Here is a 16231-nt window from a genome sequence, read left to right on the forward strand (position 1 = left end):
ACCACTGACCTTTTGCAAACCACTCTAGCTTCTGAGCTACAGCGACTACTCTTAAAACATATGTATTGACTAGGGGTGCAACAATACTCGTATCGATATTGAACTGTTCGATACAGTGCTTTCGGTTCGGTACGCATATGTATCGAACAATACAACATTTTTTATTTATTTTATCAACTTTTCTTCTGACAATGCTGTCTGTGTTGAGCGCTCAGTGGATCTGCGTTCGACTACTCCGCCTAGGCTGCACTGTCGAGTGCAGATCCACTGAGCGCAGCGCAAGCTAGCAAGACAGAAGCTAAGCTCGGTGCAACATGGCAACTGCCTCAACGCTAGCCGAAATTGAACCTCCCCCACCCTCATTCAGATCTGGCGTTTGGAACTATCTTGGTTTTCATGTGAAGCATGACCCTGATGGACAAAAGTAAAACAGTATGTCGGATGTGCCACGCAATGCTCAATTACATTGGTGGGAACTAGTGCGTTAGCGCAGTTAGCTCGTTAACGTGTTGACGCCGTCCAGCCCCACGCACGGGGCGATCCGCGGTAACTCGTTAACGGAGATTTGCTGCGTTATGGCGTTAATGTCATTTTAACGAGATTAACGCTGACAGCACTAGTGGGAACACAACGAATATCACTGCACATTTACGCCGACATCATCCTAGTGCAAAGACAAGTGGAAGCAGACAAAAACAACAAGCACGCATGCTACAAACTTTACCCGAGTCATTTAGCACATGATTCCTGGTATGTTTAATATGCTGCTGAGAATATAGCCCAGAAGAAGCGTATAGTATAGCTTTTATTTTGGAAAGAGCCATTTCTCTGTAATAAACTCTCTTTTCCAAAGATGAGTGATTTCTCGATCGGATAGATTTATTTTTTTTATTATTATGTTGTTTCAGCAACATTACATTTAAAAACTGTACTTCTGAGTTAAAATATATATTTATAATTTTAATAAATGGCAAATTAAAAAAGCATGAACATTTTTTTGTATCGAAAAAATATCGAACCGTGACACCAAAGTATCGAACCGAACCGTGAATTTTGTGTATCGTTGCACCCCTAGTATTGACAGCAGCAAAAGGTGTCATATAGCAAAAAAAAGCTGCTGGTTTTAGACCTGAAAACATATTTTTTGCCTCACACCACTTCTCTATGGGGGAATTACTTGTACGTGTTATAAAGCCTAATATATGTTTTTATGTCACCAGAAGGCTTTTTGCATAAACCCTTCAGTCCTTTTAAATTTCATAAATCACAAAACGAACTACAAATCCCTGCTCAAAATCATCGCAGATGATTGGTTGCGGCTCACTTAAACGCCACTGTGCATGTCTGCATATGGCTCTTCAATCACGTCAATCAATTCGGTTAAATCCGGACCAATCAGGTCCGGGGGTTTCCCTTGGTGGGCGGGACTGTAGTGCTTCCTCACACAGCAGGCTCGTTTCCTAGACGTTGCTAACAACCTGCTGCCTGCAACTTTCGCCTGTCTCCTCGTGCACTGTCGTTTTCCAGCTGAGGGGTGTTCGATATGTGCGCGAGGATGCAGCCGTGTCCACACTGAGAGTCCCCCTCCGCTCCGTGCCGGCTGCATGGTGCTCCGTGTCTCTCTGCCTGCTTTCTGACGCTTGAGGTTGCAGTCTGGCCTCCAGCCGCGACTGCGAATTAACTTCATTGCTCAGCGTCGCCTTGCTATGTTTATTTTATAAAGATGGCGGTGAAGGGGACACTGTAAACTAAATGACTGTCAGAAACATCGCCTCCATTTGTAATATGGTGAGTAACTCGCTGCTTTTCCGTGTTGATATCGATCCGCTTGCAGGCACTGTGCTGAACCTGTGTGTGTGTGTGATGAGTCGCCTCCCACCTGCACCCAGAGAATGTGCACACTGCAGGTTTTTTTTTTTAAAACGAGTATACACAGTAGTTTAAATCGTGGCCCCATACTTTAGTTAGTTGTCGCTCAGACAGGGCCCCTTTTGTGCACCTTTGCACGCTGAAGCTTGCCAGTGTTCTGACAAACCATCCTCCTTTGGCAAAACGTCCTACCATAAGTAGTTTATGCACATTTCTGCTGTCACAGAGTAATTCCACCACAAATTTAACTAGGTATGATGGTTTGCCACTTAACTTTGCCCATCACAGTATGCTGTAGCTTATATTCATATAGCCAGGACGGTTTGCCACTTCATTTTACCCGTTAAAGTATGTTTGTAGGTCACATTCACAAAGGTAGCCTGGTTTGGCACTTCATTTTACCCATCAGAGTATGTTTCTAGATCTTATTAACAAAGGTAGGACGATTTGCCACTTAATTTTAGCTGTTAAAATATGCTTGTAGGTCACATTCACAAAGGTAGGACGGTTCGCCACTTAAATTTGTGTTGTGCCCATACGCAGAAACAATGGGTAGGATGGTTTGTCAGGTAGGATGGATTCCCAGAACACGTGGAGCGTTTGCATTGTGTGTTGCATCCTGGCGAGACAACACAATGTACAATTTGTATAGTTGTCACCGGTGATTGACAAGAGGGATGGGGGAGCGTGCTGCCTTTGACAGCTTGGTGTGATTGCATAATGTGGTGCTGCAGCAAAGGACCGGTTACATCCTGGTAGCATAGAGCAGGAATCTGCACTAATCTGTGCTCCTGGTGTGTTCAGGGGCAGTGAAGAGTGGGTAAGAACAGACTTAAACGGCTCTGCCTAATGCCAGTGGCCTTTGCTTTATTTAGACTAGATGCTAATGTGAAAAGCCTGCAGTGTCAGTCAGAGCTGCTAGAGTTCTTAGATTGCACAGACTGATATATTAATCCATATCTCATCAGGATGTGTGGTGTTTTTCTTTTGTTTCTATATATATTTTTTCTATCTATCTATCTATCTATCTATCTATCTATCTATCTATCTATATCCATATCCATATCTATATCTATATATAGTTCAGTATTATTTATAGAGCACCAAATTACAATAACAGACACCTCAAGGCACTTTATATTGTAAGGCAAAGACAGTATGAGCACTTGGTGACAATGGGAAGGAAAAACTCCCCTTTAACAGGAAAAAAACCCTCTAGCAGGAGCAGGCTCATGGAAGGGCAGCCATCTGCCACAACTTGTTGAGGGGTGTGGGGAGGAAGACAAGACAAAAGACACATTGTGAAAGAGAGAGCTGAGATTAATAATAAGACATGGGTAAATGAACAGTGCTGTATAAATACACTGAGTGAAAAGAGGTGAGTGAAGAAGAAACACTCATGGGAAGCCTCCAGCAGCCTCTGTATATTTCAGTGAAACCAAATGCGGTTTTTAAATGTAATGTTGCTAAAATAAAAAAAATAAATCTATCTGATCGAGAAATCACTCATCTTTGGAAAAGAGAGTTTACAGAGAAATGTCTCTTTCCAAAATAAAAGCTATACTATACGCTTCTTCTGGGCTATATTCTCAGCAGCATATTAAACATACCAGGTCCCCATACGGAGAATCATATGCTAACGGCTGTCTAAATGACTCGGGTAAAGTTTGTAGCATGCGTGCTTGTTGTTTTTGTCTGCTTCCACTTGTCTTTGCACTAGGATGATGTCGGCGTAAATAAGATAAGATAAGATAAGATAACCTTTATTAGTCCCACACGTGGGAAATTTGTTTTGTCACAGCAGGAAGTGGACAGTGCAAAAGTTATGAGGCAAAAATTAGAATACAATAAGAATAAATACAGTACACAACTGTACAGAATAGAATAAAATAAAATACTATATACAGTAAAATAAAATAAAATAAATATACAATAAGATAAAAATAGAATACAAATACTATATACAACTGAGTAAAAATACAACGATGACAGAAAGGATTATTGCACTTAGTATTATTGCATATGTATGGATGTGTGTGCTTGATCAGTTAAAGTCTTTATTATGGAGTCTGACAGCAGTGGGGAGGAAAGACCTGCGAAATCTCTCCGTCCCACACCGTGGGTGCCGCAGTCTCCCACTGAAGGAGCTGCTCAGTGCTGTCACAGTCTGCTGCATGGGGTGGGAGATGTTGTCCATCAGGTGATGTGCAGTGATATTCGTTGTGTTCCCACTAGTGCTGTCAGCGTTAATCTCGTTAAAATGACATTAACGCCATAACGCAGCAAATCTCCGTTAACGAGTTACCGCGGATCGCCCCGTGCGTGGGGCTGGACGGCGTCAACACGTTAACAAGCTAACTGCGCTAACGCACTAGTTCCCACCAATTGAGCATTGCGTGGCACATCCAACATACTGTTTTAATTTTGTCCATGACGTGCTTACCATCAGGGTCATGCTTCACATGAAAACCAAGATAGTTCCAAACGCCAGATCTGAATGAAGGTGGGGGAGGTTCAATTTCGAGCTTAGCTTCCGTCTTGCTAGCTTACGCTGCGCTCAGTGGATCTGCACTCAACAGTGCAGCCTAGGCGGAGTAGTCGAACACAGATTCACTGAGCGCTCAACACAGACAGCATCGTCAGAAGAAAAGTTGATAAAATAAATAAAAAATTTTGTATTGTTCGATACATATGCGTACCGAACGGTTCAATACCGATACGAGTATTGTTGCATCCCTAATATATAACTACACTAGTGAAAGCCTCCCAACAAATGTTTCACCAAACATAAAGCAGGAACAAGCAGTTCACAGGGAAGCCATCATCATGTGAATTTAAAAAAAAATAATAATAATTTTTTTTTATCCTGATCGAAATATCAGATCGACGCATCCCCCAGTCAGTAGGTCCCTAACCCTATTTATTAAATAATCTTAACTAAGTAATCTAATCGAGATGTTACAAGTTAAGGACGCACTGATGGATATGGGCCGATAAAATGCTGCAGTGTATTGCACCAGTCATTATATTATCATTATTATTATTATTAGTATCCATGGATTTTTCTTAACACCGACTAACCTAAATTGCACGTTTTTGGACTGTGGAAGGAAGCCGAAGTACCTGGAGAAAACTCGTGCAGGAGTAAGGAGAACATGTAGACTGCACACATGCAGGGCAACAGGTTCAAATTAGGAACCTTCTTGCTGTGAAGCAACAGTGCACCTTCAGTGTTAGATGAATAATTGTTATTTCAAGCTTCTGCCTTAATCAAAAAAATATGTAGAAAGGAGCATAATATGTCTCCTTTAAGAATTTATTCCTTTCTAAATTAACAATACCACTGCCCGCTTCCTGTTATCAGGAGGAGCTCAAATTTCAAAGTGTGGTTTCAGATGTCAGTAAAGGTTGGATGTGATATTTCATGTGTGGATTCTCCTTGGTAATTCGTCTCTCCTGGGACCTGCATGTCTCCCAAAACATTGGAGACTGGAAGTGGTAAGCCGGACAGACGGGTATCCATTGTTTGCTTTGACAGATGAGAAATGACAGTCATTAGAAGTCAAAGCCTTCCCCAACCTAAATTGTCTGCTGTGTTCACTCAACAAAGCTGTGATTCATTTGAAAAAGCTTTGAGCTCTGACAAGAGATAAGTGCTCTGTCTCAGCAATTGGGTGCAGCAAGAGTCCCGACTTTTGATACGGGTCTACCTGTTTAGACTATATCCGTTTTCTACATTGACATGACTTGTTGTTCTGACGAAAGGAAGCAAGATGTGCAGAAGTGTGTGCTTTCTGCAGAAAATTGAGATCTTTACATATTCCAGAAATAATAATTTTATTAATTACAGAAAAAGTCAGTTTTGTTTTGCCTCATAGCTGCAGATGTATAGCTGCTCCTGGCCCTTGACTATGCATCATTTCCATATTCATTTGCCTGTATATTCACACACCGGACTAAGCAAATAAGTCTGTCACTGAAATCTACTGAAATGATTCAAATGGAATATGAGATGATTACGATGACAGAGCGTCTCGTGTTTTGTCCTCTCAGGGCACCAATGCCTCTGCTCTGGAGAAAGACATCGGCCCGGAGCAATTCCCAATCAACGAACACTACTTCGGATTGGTCAATGTGAGTATCACTAAATCCTCGCTTGCATTAACAAAAGCCATTGCCAAACAACAGTGGTATCATTTTTCAAAACAAAATGCCACGGGACCGCAGTGAGTCATGTCCTCGGCTGGTCAGCGGGTATTCGAGGTAACAATGTTGTTTGTGAGACTCTTGGCCAAACGGGGATGTTCTGTTTCCTTAATGAGACATTTATGTAAACACACAAGTTTCTCAACGCTCTAGACACTGTGTCTGCCAAATGGATAACAACAATAGAACACACTGGTGTTTTTCCACGAGCTATTAACAGATAATCTAAAAGAAATATTCGAGTCCTTGTTTTAAATCGCTTCCTCATCACGGTTTTGTGTCGATGTCTCCCTGTGGTTTTCTCCCTCAGTTTGGAAACACGTGTTACTGTAACTCAGTGCTCCAGGCTCTGTACTTCTGCCGGCCTTTCCGGGAGAATGTGCTGGCGTACAAAGCCCAGCAGAAAAAGAAGGAGAACCTGCTCACGTGCCTGGCTGACCTCTTCCACTCCATTGCCACGCAGAAGAAAAAAGTTGGCGTCATACCGCCCAAGAAATTCATCTCCCGCCTACGGAAGGAGAACGGTGAGCATACATCATAATGAAAGTTTCACAGTCGGCCTTTGTTATATCATGTGCTGGAATTGTATGAACACAGAAAAAGAATAAGAACTGTGAGGTCTACGCCATCTACAGTGGCAGGAAGTTACACGAACCTTATATTTTGGATAATGGACCTTGTGGTAAAAAATATAAACATATGTTTGGTTTTTTTGTGTGTTTGTTTTTGGTTTTTTCCCGATTGCCAAGAATTGCATAAACACTTTATTCTTCTATATGTATGTCCAGATGTACTCTTGATTAAGTAGTGGACAGTCCTCAAGATCTACTTTTCAAAGTCCGCCAACCCTTCCTGTCTGAACAAGGACTACCGTCAGCCCAGTTGGAGTTTGTTCCTGGGATGAAAACCTCACTGGAGAGGCAGCTCAGCATATTTTTTAGTTATTGTTCACAAAGTACTTGGCTAATTTGCAGAGAAGCACCTTATAAATATTTGCTAATTAATTTGTCACTTCCCCAAAGCAACAAGTACCCCCATATTCTGATAATACAGGGTTTAAGGGCACTTGGATCTCATCTCAGTTAATCGTTTATGAACCTTGTGTCATACAGGCTGCTTAGACTTATTTTGCAATTTTGGTTGTAAAAGTTACAAAAGCACATGGTAATCTCTGTGCCGAGCTGATTTTTCTTCCTGTGTTCAGACAGCAGTGCCTTGTGAATGCTTTGTGCTGCCATGAAACACCAAATATCCCCTTAAAGGTCACTTTTTCTTCTTCCCGAAACCGTTTGAATTGTGTCTCTAGCACAAATGGTAACTGAGTTACTGTCATTTATAGAGTGCTTGTAAAATGGGCCTGCCACTGGTGCTGTTTAAAAATAAATAAATAAATAAAAAGGGGTTAATCCCATTGAGGTGTCCCAGTTTTAGTGTTCTGGTGTTATGTGCTGGATTACTGGAAGAAGAGTCTCGCATTAATAATTTCTCAGAAGAGTAATTTTTCTTGTCAAAATTTATATGCTCAAAACATTAAGACAGTGTGTTGAAGAATGACTTAAGTGTCCGTCATGTGGATCCTTTCACACACACGTTTCCATAAATGGAGAGCTGAGTGCTGTGGTTTAGTTTAGTGTGCTTTTGAGCTACATTACAGTCTGAATATTTGAAGTGAAAGGCAGGTGCGTGTTGGTGGTAAGGTCATTCAGAGTAGAGCTGACAGAAAGGCTGACTGTTCACTGCTGTCCATATTGAGGAAGCTCTTTATGTGCATGAACAATGCAATCTCTGTTGAGACCCAGCTTTGGTCAGCTGGCTCATCTCTGGACGCTTTTTTTTTTTTTTTTTCTTCCCCCTCGGCAGCCGCCACCATTCCCTTCTCATTTCCCCCTTTATATACAGATCTGTTAAAACAAAGAATGTGTATGGATGTTTTTACTATAAATAAACCCTGCTGATTTTACTTACAACATGTCAAGGCAGACATTTTCAAAGTGCAGCATCGCAGTGAGAGTAATGCAGGTGTAACAAATCACTGTAATGACAGCTGTTTTCTGCTTGTGCCAATGAACCAGCAGTTATTACTGTTATTAAACACACCTGTAGTTTTCAGAACTACAACAGCTGTTACTTCCCCTGATGTAACATAGAAAGAACCAGTCGATACTGGTCTACCACTTCTTTATCTATACTGGTGCACAGTTTTTACTGTATTCTATAGAAAAAAAGTATATTTTGAGGGGTTAGGAGCAACGTGCTCCAGAAACGTATTTTTTAAAATAAGGTTTAATTTGCTAAAAAGCTAGCTTTAGAGATGGCTTAGGGCAAATTTTGTTAATATATACAGATCTAGGCTAGCTGCTTCTCCCAAGCGCCTGCTTTATGGTAACAGTTACAACCTTATTGGTCCTTTTTTGGGGGGCTCATTGAATAGCTGTGGTCCAGTCCTTTATCTGTAGCACTGATCTATTAAGCTTTCAGATGTTTAAATTGATGCATAGGTTTAAATAACAGCCTCCTGTAGGCCCATTGTGGTAGAAATATTATGTATTTCTATTTATTTCTGCAGGAAGTTGAAGTTGTATGCATTTATCTCTGTCTCCTTCCAGATCTGTTTGACAACTACATGCAACAAGATGCACACGAATTCCTCAACTACCTGCTGAACACCGTGGCTGATATTCTGCAAGAGGAGAAAAAGCAGGAAAAGCAGAACGGGCGCCTCAAGAACAATGGCACCGCCGTCACCACCGAGGCTGAGACGGAGAACAAGACGGAGCCCACGTGGGTTCACGATATCTTTCAAGGCACACTGACCAATGAGACGCGCTGCCTCAACTGTGAAACAGTATGTATGCTCCTGGATTTTCTACACCGTGAGTTTATTAGAGAGGTAGTTTGTGCTATCTGGTAATGGATTTGCTGGTGCACGAACAAGAGATCTCACCTGAATAAGTCTGAAAAGGGGATTAGCTCTTTGCAAAGGTGCTGAGAGACATGGGAAGAAAAAAAAAAAGAGAATCAGTGAGAGCTTCTGAGGAGCTCTGACCACCCGGTTTACGTCAGGGCCGTCTGAGGTTTTGTCCTCACCTTTTTTGAGGGCAAGGAGTGAAACAGGTTCCCCAGAACAACCCCTGCAAAACACCAAGGCGATGCAGGGTGCAGAGACAAAAGCCATTCAGTCAAATAAGCATTTCAAAGACTGGCTGAGTGTGTGTAGGTGTGAGTGGGTGGCTGTTCTGTCACAGAACAGCAGGCTTAGTCTCACTGACTCTGTCAGTGTAACAACAGATGAGTTACATCGGTGTCTCTCGCTGTCTGACAGGTGAGCAGCAAAGATGAGGATTTTCTGGATCTTTCTGTGGATGTAGAGCAGAACACATCAATAACACACTGTCTCAGGTAGTATTGATTTATTATACATTCAGACGGAGCTGACATATTCCCTTTGGTGTGAGTGAGACTCAGTAATTGAGCCTCCTGTGGTCTGCTTGTTCCTCCAGGGACTTTAGTAACACAGAGACTTTGTGCAGTGAATACAAATACTACTGTGAGACATGCTGCAGCAAGCAGGAAGCACAGAAACGGTCAGTAAAGCACTCCGTTTGACCACCAGTGTTATGTTCCTGCAGAAAGGCTCCTTCCTAAGCATGTATTCTTCACTGCAGGATGCGTGTGAAGAAACTTCCTATGATCCTGGCGCTACACCTCAAGAGGTTTAAGTACATGGAGCAGCTGCACCGCTACACCAAGCTGTCCTATCGGGTGGTTTTCCCATTAGAACTCCGTCTCTTTAACACGTCTGGGGATGCAGTCAACCTGGATCGCATGTATGATCTAGTAGCTGTGGTGGTGCACTGTGGAAGGTATAGTATACTGATTATTATACATATAGCAAAAGTACGTGTGATGGATCTTGTCACACCTGGTAAAAGTAGATATGTAAGGCTGTTATTGTGTCATGTTTTGGAATTTAAAAAAATAACACGGTTCATTTTTTTAAGCCTCTACCAACTCACTGATCAGACTTTACATTTTTTCAGCTGACCCATAAAGGCAGTGGAACGAGAACCCCGCACTATGAAACAAATTCAACATTGCCAGGATATTTTTCCTTATCTGGCTTCACCTGCCCCAACGTTAGCAATCAGGCTAAGCAGTTACTCAAAGAGCTTCGTAAGTCAACCTAGGCTTTCCCAATCTGCGTCATCAGAGAAAGACAGAGACTTTAGAAACTGCTGAAAAACTTTAGACCCTGCTGACATCCTCGCTCAGACGTTTGAGGGATCTTCCAGGAATCATGATGTTATTTTCTGGTGAATCAATTGGTCAGTAGGAGGTGATTTCATGCCTGTTGATCGCTTATTGCCAGCGTAACCTGCTACAGAGCTGGGTACATCTGCAATACAAATGACCACAGAGATGTACCTCAGTAAAAAGTGAACCCTCTTCCTGAAAATCAGGGGTTAAACCTGCAGTTACCTCGCTAAGTCCCACATCCTGTGTTATAGTTCAGGCTTCAGGTCTCTGGGTAAATCCACACTAATAGGTTTTTATTTTAAAAAGCATACTTTGCATTTTAAAATAAAATACTTCTAAGATAAAGTATTTATTTATAAAAAAAAAAAAAGAAGTCTGCTGACGATATAATTGACACTAGACAAAATACTTTACAACTCCACAAATTTATTAGTGCAAAAAAACCATCAATGTATTTTAACTTAAACAAGCAGCTGTTTTTTATGTGCATTAAAGTTATATACAATTTAACAGTGAAAATGCAAATTCCTTGCTGACAGTTTAACCAAAAGGCATTTCCAGTGGAAATTGGCCGACAGATCCTCAGGATAACCATGTGTAATATCCATAAATCTTAAAAAGAGGTTATACACACACAATACGGTAATATTATGTTGAAGCACAGTACGTATCACTCCGTGAGGCTCCTGCCTACGATAGCCGTAATGCTCCGACAATCCATCAAGCTGTGCGGGTTTGTAGCTTAGCAAAGTCACACTAAAACATTTGACAGATTTTCAAGCGCCGTGTACATAAAATCGTTTCGAGGTCAGTAAACACAACCAGAATTCAAACATAAGGCACACGGGATTATAAGGGGCACTGCCGATTTTCAGAAAAATCAAAGGATTGATTTAAGGTGTGTGGTATTTTCCAAAAAACGCGGTAATAACGACGGCCCGCTAGCATGCTCTACCAAAAATAGTGCTTTGTTGTGACGAAAGCTAAACCAGTTCCACACCACTGAAGTTGCAGCATTTTTACAAACCAGTTCTGGTTCATCCGTTTCATTCAACGACCCGCTTTCACCCTTCTCATTCTCCACCATGCTTTTTCTGCCATATGCGTATGAAAACAAAGGCACTGCGCATGCGTGTTTTACCCATATTCTATCGCGATATTTCATTTTCTTATTGTTGCCCAACATTATATCGGTATTACCGTGAACGGTATGATATGGCCCAGCCATAATTTTCAACCAGCACAAGTTGAAAAGTGAAATATGAAGTAAAAACTAAAACTGAGTCAGTCCCATAGGCTCCCATTCCAAATCCTCAGTTTCACAACATACCATAATTTTATTTATATAGCACTTTAAAAACAACATATGGCCAACCAAAGTGCTGTACACGAGAAATAAAAAAAATAAAAAAAAAGCAAAATAAGAATAATAAATAAAATAACAAAGCATTAGCAGTGTCAGTTATCCACTGAGTCCAAAGCCAGCAAATAAAAACGAGTTTTTAACCTGGATTTAAAGACCACCACTGAAGTAGATTGCCTAATGTGAAGAGGAGGATCATTCCAAAGCTTCAGGACCACAATAGAGAAAGCTCGGCTAGTTTAGGGACCAAGAGCAACAGCTGCTCAGCTGATCGGAGTGAACAGCAGATGTAAACATGTTTACAGCCTTGTACAGAAACAGTTTTGCACCCTGCAACGAATTTCCTCTTCAGCAGCTGTTAAGGACCTTGCATAATTTAATAATTTAAAATCTGTCAAGTCTTCTTGTTTGCAATATTGTGGGTGTAGCTGCTTTAACTGGCAGGTGGTTGTCCACAAAGGCAGCTGTAAATGGGAACTCTCTGCTGGGCTTCACCACCAGATTGTGGCGCACAAAGTTCAGATTGTCTGGTAACTGAACCACTTCTTTTTCCAGAAAACTAAGTGATGGTCAAAATGTTAACACTGAGGCAATAAAATCTGACTTCCTTACATCACAGTGCCTATGTCCATCTTTTATAATCTTTGCGTCGCCAGCTCTCTCCTTCCTCTTTGTAGAAGTGCACACTTTGTCGAGTGCATTTAAAATTTGTTGCGTCTGTAAAGACTGAATTTGTTCCTGTTACTCCGATCAAACTGGACAGTGTAACACTTTAAAACTTGGCGTGAATGTGTCCTAAAAGATTAGCATGCCTTTTATTCTGTCTTCCTTCTCTCACCCCAACCAGTGGCAGCAGATGGCCCCGCCCCTCCCTGAGCCTGGTACTGCTGGAGGTTTCTTCCTGTTAAAAGGGAGTTTTTCCTTCCCACTGTCGCCAAAGTGCTTGCTCATAGGGGGCCATACGATTGTTGGGTTTTTCTCTGCGTGTGTTATTGTAGGGTCTACCTTACAATATAGAGCGCCTTGAGGCGACTGTTGTTGTGATTTTGCACTATATAAATAGAAATGAATTGAAAAGTGGTGGTTGCACCTGGCCAAGAGCAGTCACTTCCTTCATATTATTACAAGATCTTCACAGATTTAAGGTATTAGCTCTCAAACCACATAAAGTTGCTGCTCAGAATTTCCCAAGTCCCAAATCACTATTAAATGGCAGTGAGTGCACGTGTGGCCAGTTGTGGTTAATTTTGTGCAAACGACAGGAGGAAGTACGCGTGGGCAGAGTTAACGATTTCAATGTTTGTCTTTTGTCTCCTCAGCGGCCCAAATCGAGGTCATTACATCACTATAGTGAAGAGTCATGGCTTCTGGCTGCTGTTTGATGATGACATTGTGGAGGTGCGTGACTGTTAGTGTTGGCCTATTTGTTCCTTGACTCCTCTGTTTGTTTGCATTGCCATTTAATCTCATCTTACCTCTGTTGTGCAGAAAATTGATGCCCAGGCCATTGAGGAGTTTTACGGTCTTACCTCAGATATCTCGAAGAACTCTGAGTCGGGATACATCCTCTTCTACCAATCCAGGGAGTGACGCTGGAGAAGGATAGGAAGGACTTTGTTTTGTTTTTTAAACTTCAGCCTAACAGACTCTTCATCTCCATCCCATCCTGCTCCTCCTCAAGTCAGACCTCTCTGAAGTATGTGCCAATCCTCTGCCCCAGTCTCACCCTCTGGGTTTTACCTCGTCTATTTCTTTTCTCTGTCACTCTCTTTATTTTGATTCTTGTCTTTTAGCCACCTGCATTTGGACTGCACTTTAATATGAAAAGCAAAAATGCTCAACAGCATGATCGGGGAGGAAAAGGTATTGCATCAAGCAGCCACTTGGTGTTCTCAACCAGGAAGGATTTGGTGCACATATAGACAGTTTCAGAAATTGTACTTTATCATTTTTATAAGATCTACATTATGTATAAGATCTACTTCCATGATGTGCCACCCAATCATACTTCCTTCCATTAGGGCTATTCCCCTTCCTTAACTGAGCTTCGGTGTATTTATGTCTTTAGTGGGTGCATGAGAAATGTATGAAGATGGAGACAAACACTGTATAATACGCATTGAGAGATTTCACGCATTTCTAATTTCTCAAGCAATATCTGAACACTAATTGGAGAGAACTCGCAAGCTTTAAACTACCTAAATATAAAGCTGTCAGCTGTTGACGGTAGTAGATTTTATTTTGTCCTGTTAGTCTGACCAGAAGCAATCAGTACTTAAACACTACACGCATAACACTACACATTGGGGAAAAAAATTCCTGCTGTTTTCACTTAAATCCACTGAATCTTTATACGTTATTCACATGGAACGCCCCAATTTATTGAACTCTGTATATTTATTACTTTTATATGAAATGCTGGTAACAAAGTAGTAATGTAATTAAGTGAAAGGCTCTTTTGAGAGCTTATACTGTATGTTTAAGCTCTGGCTGTTAAGGATAAAGTGCATGAAACGCACAAGTTGATAGGACAGGTTAAAAAAAAAAAAAAGAAGCTAGGTTTAATTTTGTATTTTACATGTGGAATAAGAGATTAACTTGACGCAAGAGAGACACGACCCATTACTGCCTAATCTTTCGACTGAAAAAGCTAAAACGGTGCAATATGAGGTGAAAGTATCCAGTGTGACGTTTCCTGGTGAGATTAAAATACAGTACATTTAATTGTGAGTAGTAGATGTGCTGTTTGGTTTGGTTTTTCCCCCTCTGTTATGTGTCCCTTTGCAACCTTGGACTGCATTGTCCTTTCTTTTCCATTTCTATGGTGAATTATGGCTTAGGCATTTTCCTTTTAATCTGTCTCTGACTTTGATGATGTGTGCGTGTCTGATGTAGCACACTGCAATCCTGAAAATCTCTTCAAATTTAATGGTGATTGATACGATATCCCCAGTACTGTAAATGATCTCTCTGGCGCTTTTTTCTCGAGCGCAACATCAAACACTTTGTTTTCATGTGAACAACATTCCTGTTTGCTCCACATCCGAGGGAATCACCATTGCAAATACATCTCGTTATAAATAAGACGTAGGAATAGGATTTATGTTAGGTTAGTGTCTGTGTTTGTACATGAGAGGCGTGTTGAATGCGCTCGTTTCTGCTGTCTCATCCACGTAGTCTGTTTTCTGGGTGAAGTCATGACGAACACGTGCCAAAACTGGAGTCTGACCTTGCAACAGTCTTTAACAGAACATTATTTTCTTTGTAAAGATGCAGCTGTACATATATATTATGTAGAGAAACACTTCTGGGAATAGCTAAATATTTTTTTAAAGTTGAGATCTGATAATGTAGAGACGCTCATGGCAAAGATTTTAGCTTAGCGTTAACCGTTAATAAAGAAATACTGTGCTGTTTTACAATCATGATTACATAATCAGAGTACTGAGCAGAAGCCACCATCTGCTGCTTTATGATAACGACTGGGTTAAACTGAGCCAGGGCAGAAAACGGTGGCTGGAATAGCAGACTTTTCAGACCCGGGTGTGATGAGAGAGACTCTTTCACGTGCTGATCTTCCATTAACACTTATGCACTCGCCCTTACTGAGATTTTCAGTCATTGCACTTGGTCTCATGTATCTTACTGTGATGGTGTTCTACCAAGAAGAGCTGAGGTGCAGAGAGTCCTGCACCGTGTGGGACCTGACTGAACTTGTGTGAGGGAAGGAGATGACTCTCCGTTTGGCAGTTAACTGAAAGTGCACTTTATTAGACGATGATGAGCTTCAATGCTTTAACATGATGAACCACAGTCTAACACACTCACTTTGAGTTAGTTTCTTCTGTTCAATAAAAATTGCTATCAACAATGTTTATGAATTGTTTGGTTTTATTCTTCTGTTGCATCACTATACGTGTCAGCTGACCAGTCCTTATCAGTTTTTATTCCATTTTTAAGTTTACTTGGATTTCCTGAGTATGTTTGCTTATTTAGGTTTTGTTTTTATTTTAGAAAATGCTTAAATTGTATGATTTGTCAGAGGTAGAAATAAGGCATTCATAAAGGCTATAACAAGAAGCACCCAGAGAGCACACACTTCCTGTAAGATGGCTCGCTCTTTGGTCAGTATTTACTTTAAAGGTAATAGTATTTAATTTTGTATTTATTTATGTCCTCTTAGTTCTTTTTAAAATGTACTTTAATAAGTTTGTAGTGCAGTAAAATCTTTACTTTCATTACACTATAACAGTATGTAGGGTTGGGTAATGGATGATTAATATCAATTCTTACATAACTTGACATACATAACTTGAGCCTATTATATAACACACTACAATATATTTCTAAATAGGCAACTCATCAACTTGAAAGAGAGGCATATGAAATGTAAAACTGAGATTAGCGGTCCAGTGTGACATGATATTTAGGATTCCCACATACAGATATATTTCTTCCATGTTGACAAGACAACGGCACTAGAATTTCAAGCAGAGTTTTAAAGATCAGATATTTTATAAAATTTTGAACTAAAAA

General features: G+C 40.9%; 1 protein-coding gene across 2 annotated transcripts; it reads left to right on the forward strand.

The window, feature by feature from the left end:
* The first annotated feature begins 1229 nt into the window (after positions 1-1229).
* Positions 1230-15568, forward strand: usp46 (ubiquitin specific peptidase 46). Of its 2 annotated transcripts, XR_014274679.1 has the most exons (10): positions 1230-1788; positions 5923-6003; positions 6386-6599; positions 8682-8920; positions 9398-9474; positions 9576-9659; positions 9741-9938; positions 13015-13093; positions 13184-13391; positions 13489-15568. XR_014274679.1 is itself a non-coding variant. In XM_082524018.1 (9 exons), exons 1-9 carry the CDS (start codon positions 1753-1755, stop codon positions 13283-13285), a joined length of 1110 nt encoding a protein of 369 aa, XP_082380144.1. In that variant the 5' UTR covers positions 1230-1752; the 3' UTR covers positions 13286-15568. The 2 variants fall into 2 exon arrangements, 1 of the variants encoding a protein (XP_082380144.1); XM_082524018.1 differs by having other exon boundaries at positions 13184-15568.
* The last annotated feature ends 663 nt before the right edge of the window (positions 15569-16231 follow it).

Source organism: Aulonocara stuartgranti, assembly GCF_965226115.1.
Source record: "Aulonocara stuartgranti genome assembly, chromosome: 23".
Lineage (NCBI taxonomy): Eukaryota > Metazoa > Chordata > Actinopteri > Cichliformes > Cichlidae > Aulonocara > Aulonocara stuartgranti.

Excerpts from the sequence above, each read along its gene's own strand:
- usp46 (XM_082524018.1), top strand. The coding sequence starts at position 1,753 with ATGACTGTCAGAAACATCGCCTCCATTTGTAATATG. Across the intron at positions 8,921-9,397 it reads GCTGCCTCAACTGTGAAACA|GTGAGCAGCAAAGATGAGGA; the intron begins GTATGTATGCTC and ends GCTGTCTGACAG. Across the intron at positions 9,939-13,014 it reads GTGGTGGTGCACTGTGGAAG|CGGCCCAAATCGAGGTCATT; the intron begins GTATAGTATACT and ends TTGTCTCCTCAG.